At 44.8% G+C, this 19615-nt stretch overlaps 1 protein-coding gene across 1 annotated transcript in view; it reads right to left on the bottom strand.

Moving 5' to 3' along the window:
• LOC149351794 (cytochrome P450 4V2-like) overlaps positions 1 to 19615 on the bottom strand; it is an 81710-nt gene that overhangs the window by 43854 nt on the left and 18241 nt on the right. Inside the window, exons 2-3 of the mRNA XM_089581127.1 lie at positions 10367 to 10479; positions 8944 to 9029 (exon numbers count right to left, since the gene is read on the bottom strand). Coding sequence (XP_089437253.1) covers positions 8944 to 9029; positions 10367 to 10479 — 199 coding nt within the window. The remainder of the gene's footprint in view (positions 1 to 8943; positions 9030 to 10366; positions 10480 to 19615) is intronic.

Genomic DNA, 19615 nt, shown 5'->3' on the forward strand with positions numbered 1-19615 from the left:
ATGCTGTAGAAGAGACCACATATAAAGGAACATATGATTTATTGGGCTTTAACGTCCCAAAGCGACTAAGGCTATGAGGGACGCCGTAGTGAACGGCTCCGGAAATTTCAACCACCTGAGGTTCTTTAGCGTGCACTGACATCGCACAGTACACGGGCCTCTAGACTTTCGCCACCATTGAAATTCAGCCGCCGCGGCCCGGATCGAGCCCGCGTCTTTCGGGCCAGCAGCCGAGCGCCGTAACCACTGAGCCACCGCAGCGGGGTGGAACCATACTAAGGTTTTTTTTTTTACTTTGTGTTGATTTAATTATCCTCGCACAAAAATTAGAAAAAAACACGTTTTTGGCTTGAGGGATTAGATTACGTGCGATATATGCACTACTATAAGCTCCCGGTAAGGAGACGTTATTCACACAAGTAATTTATTGGACCTGCTGTGGCAATGACCACCTGTCTTGAAAGCTATATATGCAAACCTTATTAGAACTGCTTATGCATGTTTTCACTTACCGATGGCAGAGTAGTAGGATCCCAAACAATGAAAACAAAATTGACCTTAAGTTACGGCCAGATTCTAAGTGTAACGAATTACTTGTCTGCCAGTCCATTCTTGCCAGCGGCAAATCATCTATTTTACATTAACGTAATATTCTGCTGATAAGATTTGTAACCATTTCGTACTGGTGGAGCTCAAGAGCTTTGAATATTATTTTCGAATATGACCCCATTTATGCGTTCGTTCGATGAGTCTCATCGAACCTTGAGCTCGCAAACAACCTTCAGTTCATAGTTAACAGCGAAAATTTATGCGAAGTGGTGGTTTATAAATCGCACCGCGATTTGGTTCGCCGTTTTGTCAGTTAAGCTCAACAGGTGTGATGTCACGAATGAGCCTTAATAACACATGGCAGGCACCATGTAGCGCTGCGCCTCCTGCTGACCATGTGTCGCTTGAAAGGAACTCATGGAGTGCAGATTGCCACTACGTCCAGGTAAGGGCCCTAAAGCTAGCTGATGATGGGGGCTTCCGATGTACGTCTTCGCAAGACGGTTCGCCTTCCTCTGAAGTTCATTAAGAGCTTCCCATAAGCATACAAAATCGTGGTTCGCTCGCAAGCCTCGCGTTAGACTACCGTAGTGTATGAAATGAACACATGACTAGCGTTCAATGCTATACACATCGGTAGTGCACTTCTAACATTTTGCAGTCGTCATCGCTTAAGAGGGTCCTGAGAACGCCTTTTTACCGACCAAGAGACACAGCTTGGAATCAGCAGGGCGCAGTACAAATGACGCTGTCAAGATGGACTTTAATTGGAGTGGAGCAGATATTAGGGGTTCATTTCAACAGCCAGCTAATCTGGGACAATCATGTTAACGCTGTCATCAGTAAGCTTTCTCGTGTCACAGGTATCATTAACCGGCATCGTCACTTACTTCCATGCAAAGTTAAACTTCTCCTATATAATTCGCTCTTTATGTCCCAAGTGAACTATGCGCACTTAGTTTGGGGAACAACTACAGGGACCAATAAAAATAAGATTTATGTTTTACAGAAGAAGGCTCTGCGTGCAGTACTTAATGTCGGTTCTCATATAAACACATGCGATTTATTCCACCAGTTTAATGCCATAAAAGTATCTGCAATGTACTATGTTAGGCTAGCTGAAAGATACAAGAAGGACATAAAACAAAATATGGATTACTTGCGTGACACGGCACACCTTTCACTAAATGTACAAGTTTATCCTAGCAGACACAGCGAACTGTGGCATATTCCAACCTGCCGCACAATATATGGTACACATAGTCTAGCAAACACGTTGCCCCGTTTTTTAAATAAGTTTCAAACTGCAAAAGTTGATCTTTCACTTGCATACCGCCAAGTTATACACGATGTATGTGCTACTTTATAGACTCATTGCTTCTCTATCTCTTCACTGCTTCTTTATCTCTTTCGTTTCTGTATAGTGTTGACCTGATTTGAGTAACTGAATTCCTGTTGTTTCGATGACGTGTATTTTTCTGTTTCCTTTTTTTGTTGCCATTTTTTGTTGCACACTTCATTCCTTGTCATTTTTCTAATAATACGCAAAACCATTTTTGATAACTATTGTTTGCATTTTGAGATGCTATTTGTGTAAAACATTTATATGTTACCTGCTGCCCTGCAATGTAGGGGCCGAGGGGCACGTCAAGCCACAATTTCTGGCTTTTTCCCTCGGCCTTCACCATGTGTACATGGAAAAATAAATTGAAATTGAAATTGAGTGGAGAAGAAGTTTCTGCACAATCAGAGAGATTGTGCATCGAACCAAGCTGGAATCTTTCCATCCTCCGACTAGCTCATCCAGGGGCAGCGTGGAGGTGGAGCTTGACGGCAAACTCGAGGAAGCTAGAGCGTTTTCCGCGCACCCACGAGAGCTTCCTGCCAAAACCTCTTTGTTTCTGAATGCATTAGAAAGGTAACTGCAGCTCAATACCACACATTTCGTTATTGTGGGACAAACTGCACTCCGCATCTTGCATTCTATTATGTACCCTCTTGATGTTGGGCTTATGGCTTTTGCACGACTGCACACTGGGAGGCGTAGACAGGCAGATGAGCACTCACAATATGTTTCGTGTCATAGATGCGGCCATAGTTTCAAGTCTACCGCGTCTCGAAAATAAAAAAAAACCCAAGGAATAATACCGCTGTAAGGAATTAAGAAAAGTTTACGTTTCGTTTATGAGCGCTACACGTATACATCGCGTACAGCGGTGTGAGATGGCCGAGGTGTTCACGGAGAAGGGCTTCACCCGCCGAATGTGTTTGCTATCCACGCTCAATATTTAGCTCAGGGCCCCTTAGAGGGCCATGACCACCCCCTTGAGAGATAGCTGCATGCTCTGCCGGTGTAGCTGTGCCTGGCTTCGAAAGTCGAAGTTGGTTTACCTAGGGACTTCTCTGGAGATAAGATTGCTTGTTGCACACGGGGGATGGCAAGTCGGAAAAGCGCTCGAAGTTTTTGATTGCCTTCGTCAACAATAAAAAAGAAAGACAGAGGGAAGTTATGCAACTGGCCAACCTGTTCTTTGGGAGAAACTGCAAACGTTCTCTATGTGCAGTATGTGGAGCCCTCAATTTTTTTTTATAATTTCCGACGAGCGTCGACCGCCCGGCGCTGCAGTGCTGGAGCGAGCCAGACCGGAAAGAGGAAAAGGGCTAGGGCATGCGCGGATACAGTGCTGCAAGGCGTGTGCTAGGCTGCTATGCTTGGTGCGAATAACCCCTGCCATTCATCGTTACTGCGCAGCGGAACGCCAAGCTCTTACACCCTCTCGATTGCACCCGGCCGCCCCATACATTGCGGAGTCTTACCTTGAAACAAGCGCACAGTTGCGATAAATATGAAACAAAATGCGAGGAAAGAGTTTCAGTTGTTACGAATCAAAAACTAATTACTACACTTGCGCCCGTGTTCTGTGCGATGTCAACGCATGTAAAGAACCCCAACGCTCCATTTCATACACAGTAGGCAGTGTTCCGGAGGCTGCGGAAGTAGTGCGTCCGCGAAACGAAATTACTCCTCTACGTATCATTCGTTCGTCTCGAAGACTCGGTCATTGTTTGGACGAATACAAATAGCAGCATAAAACGATGTGCTAGCATTGAAAATCTCGGTCAACGCTGTGATGCCCTCAGTGTTCGGTACCTTATAATTTTCACTGAGTGCAAACACTTTCTAGGTGCGGATCAAGAGTCGTGGCCCAGTGGTTTGAGCGCCCGTCTCGGCTGCGGGTGGTGGTTGGTTCGAAACCCACCGCCGGACACCCACCGGTAAAAATGGGTACAAGCGTCCCCCGGCCTGGCGCTCTGCTTTCTTTAGGGGTGTACGTTTGGGAGAAGTCATAAAAAAGGCCCACAAGTTGGGCTTCTACCGCACGAGGCGGATTTAGGGTTGCTTGACGGCGGAACTTATCTCTGATCCGCCAAGGCAACTTTTGGTCTAAGACCGTTTTCCCAAGCATCTTATTTATTTTATTATTTCAGAATACTGAAGGCCACTGCTTGGCCCAAGCAGGAGTGAACATACATTGTTACATAACCAAAAGAATAAAATTATTCAATATTAGCAGCACACGGATACCAAAAGAAAAAAACCAAAAGAATAAACTTATACAATGTTAGCAGCGCACGGATACCAAAAGACTAAACTTATACAATATTAGCAGCACACGGATACAAAACATACATATAAGCAATATTAGCAGGTAAGTAGACGATTTAACGCATCAGAAAAATTTTTACGAGGAAAAAACAGATTCCGGTAACGAATTCTAATCTTGCACTGTTCTAGGGAAAAAACTGTATTTAAAACTGTTAGTTTTGGCAAAAAGGGGAGTAAGTGAATGTTCATGAACGTTCCGAGTCCTTCTTACTAAAGGACGCTTAATGCACTCCGGAAGGTTCAGTTTATTTTTACCGGTTAAACTATAAAAGAAGAATACCAATCTATTAATCTTTCGGCGGATTTCTAGTGTAGGAATGTTATTTGACATCATTAACTGCGAGGGAGAGTCTTCCCTTTTGTATTTTCCGTATATAAACCTAACCGCTTTCCTATTGACTTTTTCAAGGATCATTATGTCCTTTTTCGTGTACGGGTCCCACACGACTAAAGCATATTCATGTAAAGACCGCACACAAGTTTCGTAAGCCATTTTTTTTCATGTGTGCTGGGGCAGTTTTTAGCTTTCTTCGTAAAACCCATAGCTTTCGCAATGCGGCTGTAGAAATATTAGTAATATGTGACGACTATTTTAACTTACTGTCGAGTGTTACACCTAAATATTTATATTTATCAGCTTCCAAAATCCTATTACCGCGAATAAGGTAAAGCAGCAAACTGGGAGACTTTTTTCTAGTTATACGTAAGGCAACAGTTTTTTCACTATTAAGTTCCATAGCCCATTTAAGACACCATTCTTCAATGGCAAAAACTTTTTTTTGTACAGAGCTGTGCTCATGTTCGGAAGAAATTTGTTTAAACACAACACAGTCGTCTGCGAATAACTTAACAGAAACATCTTCAGGTACAACCGCAACTAAATCATTGACATATATTAAAAACAACAATGGCCCAAGCACACTTCCCTGGGGGACTCCTGATTGAACACTATCAACACTAGAAGAGGTCTTATTAATTTCCACATATTGCCGTCTGTCTGTAAGGTAGGCTTGAATCCACTGAATGATAAAAAAAGGCGCACCCATACATTCCATCTTGTAGAGAAGTTTGCCATGTGGCACCTTATCAAAGGCCTTGCTGAAATTAAAAAAAAAACCACGTCCGTTTACCCGGACATATTAAGCACCCGCGCAAGGTCGTGCACAGCCAGAACAGTCTGAGTAACTGTCGATAGCCCCTGCCTAAACCCATGCTGACAATCAGACAATTGTGATCGCTCAGGAACTTTCGCAGGTAGCCGGCTACAATATGCTCCAACATCTTACAGCAACTGCATGTTAACCCGAGAATAGCGGAGCATCTCACCCCAGAAGAACCGAACACCAGGCCAGGGGAAATCTTGTACCCATTAAAGAAACTGGTGGGTACCCGGCGGCACTGGGTACCGAACCCAGCACCTCCCGAATGCGAGGCGGATGCTCTACCACAACGCAACGCTTCGGTGGTTAATGACTGCTGCTGTCGCTGCTGCCAGCGCATCAGTGCAGGCGTCCGTGTGTAGGCGCTGAGGAGTTTTTCCCTGCGGAAGGGCTGTTTTGTCCTCACGTTCGAGGAAAGGGCGTTGCGCTTGCCTGGCTTTAGCAGACTGCGAGTGCGTTCGAAACTGGGCTTGGCCCGCAAGGGCCACAGCGGGGTTTACGGAGCTTCTCCCAAGCGTACACCCCTAAGGAAAGCCGAGCGCCAGGCCGGGGGACGCTTGTACCTATTTTACCGGTGGGTGTCCGGCGGTTGGTTTCGAACCAACCACCTCCCGCAGCCGAGACGGGCGCTCAAACCACTCAAACTTGTGCTTGGGCAGGGCATGTAATGCGAAGGCAAGATAACCGCTGGTCCTGAAGGGTAACGGAGTGGATTCCAAGAGAAGGCAAGCGTAGCAGGGGGCGGCAGAAAATTAGGTCGGCGGATGACATTAAGAAATTTGAGGGAATATGGTGGCCGCGGCTGGCGAAGGACAGGGTTAATTGGAGAGACATGGGAGAAGCTTTTGCCCTACAGCGGGCGTAGTCAGGCTGATGATGATGATGATGATGATGATGATGATGATGGAGTAGGAGCAATTCGCCCTGCCAGCCGCGTAGCATCCCGCCGCATGTAATTCTTAGTTCTTGAAGTCTCGATGAGTCGCAGGAAGAAAACAAGAGGTAAAACGAATGTCAGGAGGTTGTCAGTCACGGTATCTAAGATTTGTCGCGACGAGAAAGGCCTTTGTGCATTTTGGTTGTATAGGGAACTACTTTTTTGGCGCGGTCTGAATCTGTGTGAACAGGCGTGCTACCTTTGGCAGCGTTGGCTGCTATGTTTCAAACGGAGTTTAGTAGTCCAGATTAATCCGTACTCCTTAACTGCCACGTAGCGCCTGTGTGCTTCGGGACGATAACTCTTACGAAGTTTAAACTTTACAATTTACTGCGCTCGCGCTATGCTGCGTAACATGCAAAACCCAGCGAGAGCATGCATAAACTCTGTTTCCAAAACACTCCCGTTTCACGAACTTCTTGATTCTTTCATTTACGATGTACGATCCAGGTGTACACCCACGGTAAGGCTGCTTCCGCGTCTTTTACCTTTAACTACCCATAACTCATATACAGAAGCGCACAGAGCGCCCAAGTGGCGTTTCGAAGCATTTGGCAGCGTCCTATACGACCGCTCGTACCATCCGATGGCGATGAAGTTGGCCACGGGAGCGAGACACGAGTTTCGCGCATAGAGTAGTTACCTGGTGGAGGTATATAACTCCCTGTTGTTGGTGGTAGATATGCGTGATTGGGGTCTGAATGAGTCTCACAAGCAGCTCATGCTTTAAGACGAGTCCTGGGGCCGTATTCACGAGTGTCCAGTTTTCGTTGTCTGTTTCGCGTCCATTTGGTCGTATGTCATTGATCACTCAGATATACCTATTTCTGTGGACTACCTAGTAGATACGAGAGCAAGGTTTCCTATGCTTAACGTTTCACCGATCCATTTTTCAGTACAATCGAACCATTAATTTTCTCTGCGTGTATGGATTCCTCCAAATTTTTTTCTAGTGTTCCTTCAAAATATTTCTCGTAATTTTATGTGTTCTAAATCGCCAACACTCTATCTGGTGATATCTCCGAAACTCTTATAACAAATATGTGAACTCGATATTGGACTTCCACAACACTTTAACGAGGTACAGGGCGCACTCATTGCTAGAAATGTTTACTGCAAAATTGTCAATAAAAAAACCTACATCTTACTTTTTTCAGCTGCCCACTGGACGCGTTATATTGTTTGCAGAGGCATTCTTAAGCATTGCCATTCAGTATCGCCAAAATTTCAAGAACTCATCCTCTCATATACTGGTATCTAACATACTTCCCATTGTTATTTTGTGTACTTTTTTTCGTATCGCTGTATACAGTTTGCCTAGATGCATAAGTGTTCTTTATTATCGCACTGCATTCATGTGTTGACTAGATTTTCATGCTTGTTTTATGGTTATTTCATATTAGCCTATGCCTAAATTTGTTTTTTTTTCTTCTGTATGAGTATTCTCATCACATCTTTCCCGTTTCTTTACCTGCGCTTCTTTTTATAATCCTTTGTTGGCGCTACCCTATTATGTTCATTTCTGTTTTGAGAGTACTTTTTATATATTATGTATATATGTATTGCCCCCCCCCCCCCCCTCACCCTATCTAATAGCAGCATCAAGGGCCTTTAGGCGTATTCTGAATAAATAAATAAATGAATTTAAACATGAGCAGTTTATATAAACCTTTTTGCACTTTAGCGAACGCTAAAAGAATCTCGTCGGCAACCGTCGGCAACTTGATAAACCATGCAGCACCCATTAAAAAACTGATTATTCAGTAATTATCTCAAGTTTTAGTAATGATGAACGAGAGGTGTCTTCATTCAGTCCTACTTCACTGTGTTTCATTTTACCAGAACTACGTTAATTATTGCTATGCGTTAACTCTATGCCAGCATAACTTCCACGTTAAAAATAGGCCGTCATGACATTCCTAACTTTGGTAAAGGGCGAAAGCCAATTCCAGCTAACGTGAGTGGCATGCAGCGAGAAGGCATGAGCACGCAAGGGAGTTGCTGTTTATTTCACCTAAGGAGAGAGTGGAAAACACACCTATTATTGTTGTTCGTCGTTTGCTATTCCCTTTCCTCAACCGCGTCACGCAACACCACCGTTACCACTGCACTGGACTACTCAATGTTCGTTGAAAAGAAGTGGTTTGTTATCTGGTCCTAAACAATCAGGCCAAGTAATACTTGCGTCACGACACTCTTATGTTGTAAGCGATTCCAGATCAGAATTAATGGCAGCATATGTGCCGCTGCGCAGTGGTGCGTAACTGCAGCGCAGCCCACACTGCCAGTTGCGCTCCATAGGACACAAATTACGTGGCTGTTTTTCTCGAAGGCCCAGTATCGTGATAGCAGCTTCGACAACTGTTTCAATTGCCTACAGTGGGTCCAGCGTTATATTGCCTAGTGATGTTTCCTTACCTACAAATACGGACCAAGCTCGGGTAGAAGAAATCGAACTGCACCTCCGCACTGGTTGTCAGGGCATGTACAATGAATTTATCTAATTTATTTCCTCTGTAATGCGTGAATTTATAGAAAGCTATGCTTCAGCTTAGTAAAGCGCTTGCTCTGCGCAATCCCAGAACTGCATACAACCGTAGCACGAAAAGATAAGACTTCAAACACAGCACCTTGTCAACAGTCCTTCCCCGAGGGCAGGGCCGAGGAAATGATATTGGCCAGTCTTGGAGAGGTTTACACTGCTCGAAAGCAGGGGCTGCAAAAAGAATAGACAAAATAAAAATACTAATGTGACATGATTGTAAAACAAACGAGTTTTGAAAACAAAAAACACACACCCACGGGACTAGAAAGAAGTGATGTCCTGTGATTACGCCACGTTTTCTATTCCTAAAAGATGTGCGAACATTCCCCAGTTTTCGCCTCGGCGTAAAAAAAAGGTATTCGCGCAATTTAGGGATTTTAAAGGAAAACAATGGAAGTTAGCTAGCACGTCACGTTTAAAGCGACGGTATTCCTTGGCTCTATCTCTTAAAAGATTATAAGCTGCACCACTAATTTAGGTTTCTCTGGGCACAGCTCTTACGACTCATTAAATTTGTGAGAAAGATTTTTCTCTGCAGAGGTAATCCCTCAAACCAGTGTCATGATGTGCCTGGTGTCCCGTAAAGGTTCGCATTTAAAATGCAACACACGCTTGCTGTGCTTACTTTCAAGCCCTTACGAGTGTTCGATGCTTCTTAAAAATATTCGCGACTTTAGCTTGTGCGCTCAAGTTTTCTAATGGCCGATAATTTGGCCAATGTATGTTTAAAACCGTGATTATTATGAGGAGTAACATACAAACTGCTCCATTACTTTTATGTGAAAAAATATATAGCGAAAAAGGCAATTCTTTGGTTATACAAATATATGGATGAATGAAATAACGTGGTTCGCTGAATGAAGAGGTTCAGTCGTAATGATGCTAGGAAATTCCAATAACAACGACAATAAAGTGAAGCAATGACACCATGCTGCCTTCGCATTCTACAATCTGCAAGCACGACACCTACAACATGGAACCGGCGGATAAACGCATTTTACGCCGGTAACATATTAAGACTAACCTGAATGGCTCTTCACTGTGTCAAAAGTGGGTGATGAAACCGTATTTTAGGCGTAAATGCAAGAATGTTTATTATTCTAAAGGCAGACCAATTTCGGCTTCCATTTGCCCGTAGCATGCTGCCAGGACTTGATTTCTCATATTTCCCACGACCTTGACACAATCACGTGCGGTGCTGTGCCGCTCTGCAATGAAAAGTTTTTAGCTTCGATCCTCAGCAATGATGTTTTCTTTACCTGTTTTTCTCGCTAACCAAATAAACAAATGTTTGTGGCGTGTAGTTAAACCTAAGAATCTCATATGCACAGCATGATTCTTCGTTTTCAACAACCGGATGCTTTTTTATATGTAGACAAATCCGCCTAAATCCGTGTCTCAAATGCAAGGTAAGGAAGAGACACCCAAAACAATGATGCTGTGTATACCGCTACATGTGAACGCGTCACGCGGTGTGACAGTCGGAATTTCCCACGGGGCCAGTATACCTCCACTGTGTGGGCGGCGTGTAGCACCACGAAAGGCTGCATGCCTATCCAGAAGTGGAAGATGCCCTCTTTGCTTGTGAGCTCCGCGTACCCGTTGAAGCCCTCGTACATGACTGGAAGGCAAGACATCGCAGGTTACCCGTATGCTGCATGAATGAACGGCACGGGCAAAACTAACTTTTCTCTATTAAGAGAGTTTTAGCTGAGCCCTCGATTTTAGTGCACAATGCTGCTACTTGTCCAGCTGTGCATATTCGCCTTTCTTACACTTCTTAGTTGGCCGACGCAGTTGAGGATAATATTAAGATGGGATGCGTCGTCGCGGAAGAAACTGTATACGGTCGCTGTGCTGTTTCTCGATTCTTGGCCACACTTATGTCGTTTACACCGCTGCACATTCGACTAAATTTTTAAAGCCAATGCTACTCATGCCTTCTGCCACCGCTAATATCGTCCCCATTCCTACCAATCCTGTTAATTTGTTCTTTTACTAATTTTTCGGTCCAGTGGGTCTTAGAAATTGCAGCTGCCGTTACCTACGAGAATTTACTTCTTTATCGCGTCCTAATCCAAGCGTTGCACAACTACTGGATACGGGTTTACAAGGCTCTTATTCCTAGACCAGTCGCTAGTTTGCGTTAAAAGTTCAGACTGAGGTCACACTTGTTGGCGGGTATTGTCTGAAAGTTGGTTCGTCCAGAATAAATAAAATATTCCCTGCCCACAAGGAGAGCAAGATGTTCGCTACAGCCAGGGAGCACTAAAGAGAGGAGAAAATGTTTGGCCACAGATCGCAACAATATAAATGTAGTGGCGAGAATCTTAGTGTTCGGTAAAGCGGCGGACGATAGAAAACTTTATTTATATTTAACCAACCTCGGAGCTGCCACTGTCAAACGCGGTGTTCCACAGCGCAAGTTCGTGACTAATGCAGCCTCGATGCAAAATTGCATACGAAACAAGCTAGTGGCCCAGGACTGAGGAGCTTTTAAGCCTTTCTGCACCGACGTTGATGCACTCAGTACATCCGTGCACTCGCAACAACTGCTCACGGAGCCATCCGCCCTTTACTAGAAAACCGTTAATTCGTAAAGACGCAACCATTGGGGCAGAGTGCATCAGAAAAAAAAAAGAAAAACAAACACAGCCTTTCGCCAGGTTAATGCTAATCACCCCGCCTGGCTTCCGTTAAAGTATTTCGTTGATTTAGGCCATTCTAACTTTTGCTCATTTTTTCTGTTTCGAAACTTTGAAGCAAGTACATTTTGAAGTAAAAAAACCAATGAGGGGAAATACGGTGGCAGTATATATCACAAAATTCCAGGGAAGCGCTGGAAACCTTTCAGAGTGAACGGCCGCTAACTTACTCAATTTTTTATCCTGTTAGTAACAGAAGTTTATTATTTTTTCTTCCCTCATTTTTTGGCCATGAAACGCTGAGTGCATTCGCTAAACAAGGTGCACAGAGGGAAAGACCAGAGCGCTCATGTAAGTGGTTAATGTGAAGGTAAAGCCCAACATGCAGGGCAGTACTGTATAACCAAAGCCCTGTTAATCGATTTAGTCAGCAGCCTTTTAGAATTATCGAAAAAGATTTAAATCTAAAAAAATGTGAAACCCAAGCGAAAATCTTTATCACCAGATATTTTCCTTTAACGGCCCTTTCACAGGTCACGGGCAAATTTCATTATCGTCGCTTAATGGCGGCGCATACCCTCTAAGACAGCGATTGAAGTAAACATGAGCTGTTCCAGGTCTAGTCGCCGCTACCTCGTTTCTGTATTTTCTTGTTCTTTGGAGGCCAGAACAGGTGCACTGGTCTTTTTGGCTGACAGGAAAACTGAAGTTCTAAAGCGATTCAAGCTTAAAACTGCCGATGGACCTTTCTCATTTCGCTATTTCGTAGGGAACGACACATCGTTAATCCCAACGCGAAATAGTTTCAACGTTATTTTTACGATGTGGTTGAGTTTCGAAAAGAAATATCGAATGAAGTACACATAACGCAAAATGTTTGTGAGGCGCATAAACTTAGCTATTCTTTACAGCATGGCGCACAAAAAGTGTTCATTGCGGCTGTAAGAGCAGTAAGAAAATGCTGCGCGGAAATATTCGTTAAAACCGTGCAATAAAACAGAGGTGAACCACACCTGCCGCGTGACACTGCATTGAGCACCTTGTTCGGTAAAGGCGCAGAAAAATGCAAACCCTAAAAAAAACTTCAGTGGCCTTTTGAGATTTAACACGGTGTTCTATTCTTAGGTACTGTGTTCGTATCGTTTCAGCGAAAAAATTACAGCTGATTTCGCTTACTTGACCAAGTATTCTTATACTTTGCGCGTGAAACGAAAGGATGGGACAAAGAGGACAACACATGCGCTGAAGTGCATGCACTGCAGCGCATATGCAGTCTACTTTGTTTCGTTCTCGTGTTTAAAACGGTACAGTTCTCGTCTTCATGAGCCAACTCGCTCAAACAGCTAACTTGGCGCCTTTAATTTTTGCTTCCGAGAGAACACAATTAGTGGATTATCTTTCACTAACAAGAAAATTGAACACTGCACAGTACACTATAAGTGATTTTCCGTCCTTTCAGGAGCAACAACGACCGTTAGCCCCCGCAGACGAAGCTTGGTCAGCGAAAATACTAACTGCGCAACGAGGCACCCATGTGCAGATTTCAAGCACTAAATCTTAAGCCTTCCGTAGCAAAGAGACGGAGGGACGGCGACCTCATTTCTAGCCCCCGCTATCTTGCTCAGCTCTGCTTTACGCCACCAGCTTTGATAGCATTTTCAATGCTTATGAAATTGTGTCATTTTGTAATTGAATTCGGCGAGAGTATGAAGCAAATGAACAATATAATGACATAATGTTGCTCATTAACAAGAGTACCGTCGCAATCCATGCACAGACCAAAACTACTGCTTCAAGAAAAGCTTAGTAGAATAGAAGCGATCGGCAGCTGAGAATGCGGCGTTATTGGAAGCATATATGGAGGTGAGTTACGCTGTGCGCGCAAAGGATATACTCAGGTTCATTTCGTTGCTCAAAGTATATGTTTTTGCACTGTCTCGCAGAGAAATGGACTCAGATGTAGCAAGCGGCCGGTCGTCGCCGCGGCATCGTGCACTCGACGGCACCAGGCGCAGTATAGTCGCGCTCGGCGGAAGGACGAGACCATGCTCCCGCGGCGGCTCCTAGAAAGTAGAGTGCACCGATACGCTCCCTGGAGGCATCAAGTGAGCGTTGACACGATCACGGCAGCGCCGGCTGCGAAGCACTGTGCGTCAACACACACGGCTCAATCACATTTTTGGGGTGCCGAAAAGCATTATAAGCGCGTCATCTATGTTTTCACTACCATCAGCATCACTGCCGCCACCACCACCACCACCGCCAACTCCACTAACACCAACACCATCAACATCATCACCATCAGCCGGACTACGCCCGCTGCAGGGCAAAGGCCGCTCCGATATCTCTCTAATTAATAACTCTGTCCTCATCTACCGCAGCCTGCTGCAGAAGTGTTCGACAAATAAAGCAGCCACACATTGCACAAATAATAGCCATAGGTTCAACAAACCGCTACTGGGCTACACTTACTTCTCCCATGCTATATATACCTATAATATAACCCACGCATTAGGAAGGCTGAATTCGTTGTAGCGGTGGTCTAAAAAAACGAAAGTGCGTCTTTGAAACCAATTCAGTTTTTTTTTTAGATCATCGCTACAACTGATTCATTCTTCCTAATTTTGTTTTTGGACATTCCGCAAAGAACACATGAGAAATAATTAGTTTTGAATTTCCGCAGCGTGCGCGATACCTTATGACCACTGAGCATGACCACGAACTATTTGACATTACTTTTCTGCTTAGACTTCACAGACTGTGGAACACGCGCTTGTTACCCCGGAATGCTGAGCCTGTAGTTTCCCCGAGAAAACATTTTAGCCAGATGATGCTCCAGGTGAAGAACATTTCGATGAAAGTGACTTCCCGCCGGATTGCTTTGCGATGTTGATGTGTTCTCCTTCCTTGCTGCCCTCTTAGCTGTGTTAGCTGTGTTTTCTTAGCGCAGCAACCAGATGGCGACTTTTTAAATAATTTCAGTAGACATATAGCTCGTTCTGTACATAAGCGCATGTAAGAAATAAAAGATTTTGAGATATAAAATGCAGCCTTGGTCTAGTGTATAGCGAGCAAGGCTCACAACTCCTGAGATAACGGTTTGTTTCACACCACGTGCGCGAAATTTTTCGTTCTTTCTGCAATTACTTTGGGAGCACTGTAGGTGCTCGGGCCGGACCGGAAAATGGGCCAGGCCAGGGCTCGAAGTTGCCGGCCCGGGCCATACTCGGGCCCGTACATGGAGGGCCTGTGTCGGGCTTTTGATTCATTATTGCTGGGTGAACTACACTTGGGGCGCTCTAGCAGCGACACGGGTGTAACAGGGCTTAGGTGTGGGCTGAGAAAAAAAATTGCTCCACGCAAATTTATTTATTTTTGGTGTCTGCTGTTGCATTTTTCTCAACCGCGAAAAATAAAAACCCTACTGGTTATATATATATATATGCATAGGTTGCGAAAGCATGGAGTACTTGACTGCTTACAAGAGTATATAGCGAAGTATACGCTTCGTTAAAGGAAACATATTTATTCGACTCGACGTTTCGATCAGAAGAAGATCGGTCTTCCGATCTTCTTCCGATATATATATATATATATATATATATATATGCCTGCTGCACTGAACGCCTCGGAAATGAAAGAATCTCGGTATCTCGGGTATAAAATATTTCGAGGGTGTTCTTCGTTGACGGGGAATGAGACAAAGCTTCACTACGTCACTTGTAGACCGAGTGTAATCGACGTCACTCACAATATACAGTGTCGAAGTAACTTCGAACTCGCACGCCGGGCTGCGTTGAACAATGTAAGAGAAGAAATTTAATGGAATTTTTCAGTGATTGAACAGCGCGAACGAAAACAGGCTTTGCAGGTTCTAAAGTGCAAAACCCAGCAGCAGGCTGCACAACAGCGGTGTTCTTAGTAGAGCGTTGTAACGCCTGTCACACGGCTGATTTGTACAAATGCGTTCACCTACTACAGTGAAGAGCATCGCTGGCGGGGTTCTTTCTGCTGTTAGTGAGCACACGCTGTCTGTCGGATCTACCAAAAGGAGCTCCTTATCTGATTGGTTTCTAGTTACTGCTCGCGAATTAACATTTGAAGTCTTACAAGAACCGCTCTAGAAGGACCCTCGTTCGAATTCTTGACAGGGAGCCCCGTCTGTTCCAAGATCGCCATTCACTGTGTGCCTTCACCTTAAAACACATCTATATGCTACGATAAACGCCACTAAGGAAGAGTATATTGGTAAGGGTAGACACAGGTGTTGAAATGGTAAAAAATGCGAAAATTTTGATTTTTCAAAAATTTTCATATTCGATTCAATATACTCTAGAGTGGCTACCTAAAAAGTTTCAAGGCTTAATTCATCCCCTAACTACAAAACAATTGATATATTTGACGCCTCGGAAGCGCAGATATGGTGAGTTCGGAGCAAAATGCAGCAGCATTTCACACCCTTCCCTTTCGCAGCCGCGTCCTCGATGGCTGCCATCTTGATCTTATTCGAAAGCTAGGTCCCTTCCCTACAGACTGGCTTTGCTCACTATTGAGCAATCCTCTTCCAAGGTGCGCATTTTGCCGTTTTGTGAGTCCTCTACAGCGACCTCCGAATGGCTTCCGCACGCATTTCTAATGACATTTTCTCAGCTTAGCGTTTTTTCCAATATGACTAGCCTTACGGAAGTTTTCGTTATGCTTTTATAGTGCAATTTCAGTTAATCTTATGCAGTTAAATTCAGAAAGAACTGGACTATGCAGCTATGCTGTTTTTTAATGGCGGAGTTGAACATATCAAAATTTCTGAAAAATTACAAACAAATGAATATTGGTTTTGAGAAAAGGAAATGACGCAGTAACTATCTCACATATCTCGGTGGACACCCGAACCGCGCCCATAAGTGAAAGAAGAAAGACGTAGTAAAGGTCTCCAATATAATTTCGGCCACATCGGAATCTTTAACGTGCACTGACATCGCACTGCACACCGGCGCCTTTTGCGTTTCGCTTCCATCGAAACCCGGCCGCCGCGGTCGGGTTCGAACCTGGGTACCCCGGCTCAGCAGACGAGCGCCTTAACCACTGAACCACCGCTTCGGGTACAAAAAATTATGTCCCCTAAAATATAGTTAGCAATTATGGAGCTTCGACATTTTTCAACATTTTATACAATATTATATCTAAATAAGAATACAAACAGCATAGCTCTGCGTGGCAGGTCTTTGGTTAGAGCTCCATTTCCATCGGAACGAAAAAATATTGACGCAGAGTGTCTTAGGAACACGTAAGAAATGACCCATATAGGCTTCAATTATTTTTCCATAATATGTCAGCTAATTGACATAAGCGAAAAGTAATTATATTTTTGAAAACAGGAGCAAGGAATACATGCACATTCATTACAACGGCTTTTCATTACAACGGCTCTAAAAAATGTTTTTTAATTGCAAGACCCGCGTCTCTCTTTAATCGAAATGGGCTCTTTTAACGCAATACACCAATGCTTTTGCTTTTCGCCTCCAATGAAACGCGGCCAGCGTGGCCTTCAATTCAACCCGTGAAATCGTGATTATTAAAAAATAAGAAATTTCATTCCTACGTCTTGAATGATGTATTAATATGCATAGATCGCGGGCCTTAGAAAAATGACAGGTTTGTAGTATTGAGGTAACGCAAAATACTTTATTACTTTATTACGCGTATGTGCAACTCTTTTTATCTGGGTTTGGGAACTTGCGGGCTATTCGAAGACGTTATATCTGTTCAAAAAACTGAGCGGGCAAACCGACCTTATATCCTCTTCTTTTTGTGTTTACCAAGCAAATTTTCTCAGATTATTCTGCTATTCGAGTGCCTTTGCTGGCTATTTCTTTACTTTTGTATAAGGGTTTACTTGCACAAACTGAGCAGTATACCTCGGGCCTGAGTTGCTGCGGGAAAAGGCCTCAGACCTCGCTTGGCGGTCGGGGCCCGGGTTCAGTAGATTGATAATGTAGTGGGCCCGTGACGGGCCCGGGCTTGAAGCCATCGGCTTTGGCCCGGCTCGGGTTCTGAGTCTCGGGCTCGAGCAGACATCGGGCAGGGCTCGAGCTTCAGAATGAGACCCGAGCCCTGATTAGTTGCTCTGGTGCCCTAGTTGCACTTTTTGGATGAACAGTTGTTCACCCCCGTTGCTCACCTCGGACGAACAGTTGAGCCATAAGCGACAATTCGTAACAGACTAACGGTTAATCTCGACGGCCAGTCTCTACAGTTAGTGCCGAGAAGGACTGACTGTTGTGGTAATGCAGTTAGTCTTCCGAAGGACCCATTTTTGTGTCGGAAAGGACGACAAACCAATTAGACTGTACTGAGACGTATGTGTAGGGTCTTTTAAAGACGGGTCTTCATTGCAAGAGGTGTCTCATTTTCTTTTCGGTACAATTTTGTTTACAGCTGCTTAAAAGCTTGTACGCATGCATGCGGGCTTTCACAATAACTTTGTGGACATGGATGCCGAAGAACGACTGAATCGTGCCGAATGCATCCAGCGCGTCCAGCAGGCTTGTCTCTTTTATCGCCAAAATTTGTCGCTGCCTTCGGCATCACTGCTCTCTCTGAGGTCACTATTCACGCTGGCGTCGTTAGTCAATTCCTGATGAAATAATTAATCTTGCTATGGGAGCAGAAAACCATTAAAATATTGCAGCAACCCTCCAGGCACAACGAATGGTCAGCACTAGATGGTTCGCGAAATAATTATGACAAAGATTACGCCACGCATGACTTTCACTGCAACTGAATTGCTGCTGAACAAACAGAAATAGCCGCAGTAGCCTCTGAATGCTGGCGCGGATTCATGGCTGAGCGTATGCATCGAGGGCTGTGTCAGCGCCTCCGGTTCAAATTAGGCTGCGCAATTTGGAATTCAGCGCTGGCTGGAGTCCAGGGTAGAGTGGTCATGTGGTGGCCGTAGTGTGGTCGTGTCTAAGTTGCCTACCCTTTTTCTGCGGAGTGAGGTAGGCAGCCAGGACGGCAACACCGAGAATGATAACCGGGGGAACTAGGCTAGGACAGGCGGCAGTGTCCTAGCCTAGTCTGTTAGCGCATGAGTATAAGCGTCAGCGGAAGGGGATGAGGCGGAAGCTGTAGCGGCTGCTCCGGCCCGAAGCCGCGCTAGAGTGCGAGAAAACCAACGTCTGCGCCGCGAAGATCCCGCCATGCGCGCTGCCGAACGCAACGCTTATCGGCGCCGGACCAACACATAGCGGCGCCGCCACTGGTTGCAGGAGGCTTCTTTGAAGGCTTTGGTAGTACCTGGACCGTCGATGGTCGTCGTAATAGATTACCGGCCGCCGCCAACATCCGGCAGAAAGACGAGGCTTTCGCATGCCGAGGGGCGCTGCCTTCGCTGAGTCCATGCTAAGTAGGAGAGTGAAAACACATGGGCATCTTTTGCGGACAGGTATGCCCAAAATTTTGATTTTGAGTGATCGCGTGGTAACGACGTTCGCTTTTGAGAGAGATGAGGTGTGTTGTACCATGTTACCGTTAGCCTGTGCCACAAAATTACAGTTGAACCTCGTTATTAGGAATTCCGAGGGATCCAGCGATTTATTCGCTAAAGCCGTTGCTTCGGTACGCGACTTTGTTCCAACTGCCGCATATGCCAGCGAGCTTACCTGCCATTGTGTATAAAGAGGACAAGAAAGCCGGTGTTTAGTGTACCGCCGCTGCGCGTCGCGGGAGCCTTCAACACGCACACCGACCGAAAAAAAATATTACGAATCACGCAAGCCAATTAATTGCCTGAAATGGGTTAAAGTGTGCGAAAAGGACCGTGCTCAATCACTAACTGGTTACATTAATATGCGGCTAGGTAAGAGGCAACGCAACAGTATTTTTTTTCTCCGAGAATACGCATCCTGTAAACTTTTGAGGCCAGTAGTACGTTCATCGACGAAATATATCAGCCTGGACAATGCTAACCCGTGAATTTTTCAGTCCCCATGGGTTTCAGATTCTAGAAAACGGTTCTTGGAGGAATAATATCGCAGAGAAGAGGCGCATAGTTATTCAGGGATTCAGCTCCGCTTCCTAGGTTCTGAAGTCGGCACGAGCCGCTATTTAATA

Source organism: Amblyomma mixtum, chromosome 3, assembly GCF_055824585.1.
Source record: "Amblyomma mixtum isolate Tamu chromosome 3, ASM5582458v1, whole genome shotgun sequence".
NCBI lineage: Eukaryota > Metazoa > Arthropoda > Arachnida > Ixodida > Ixodidae > Amblyomma > Amblyomma mixtum.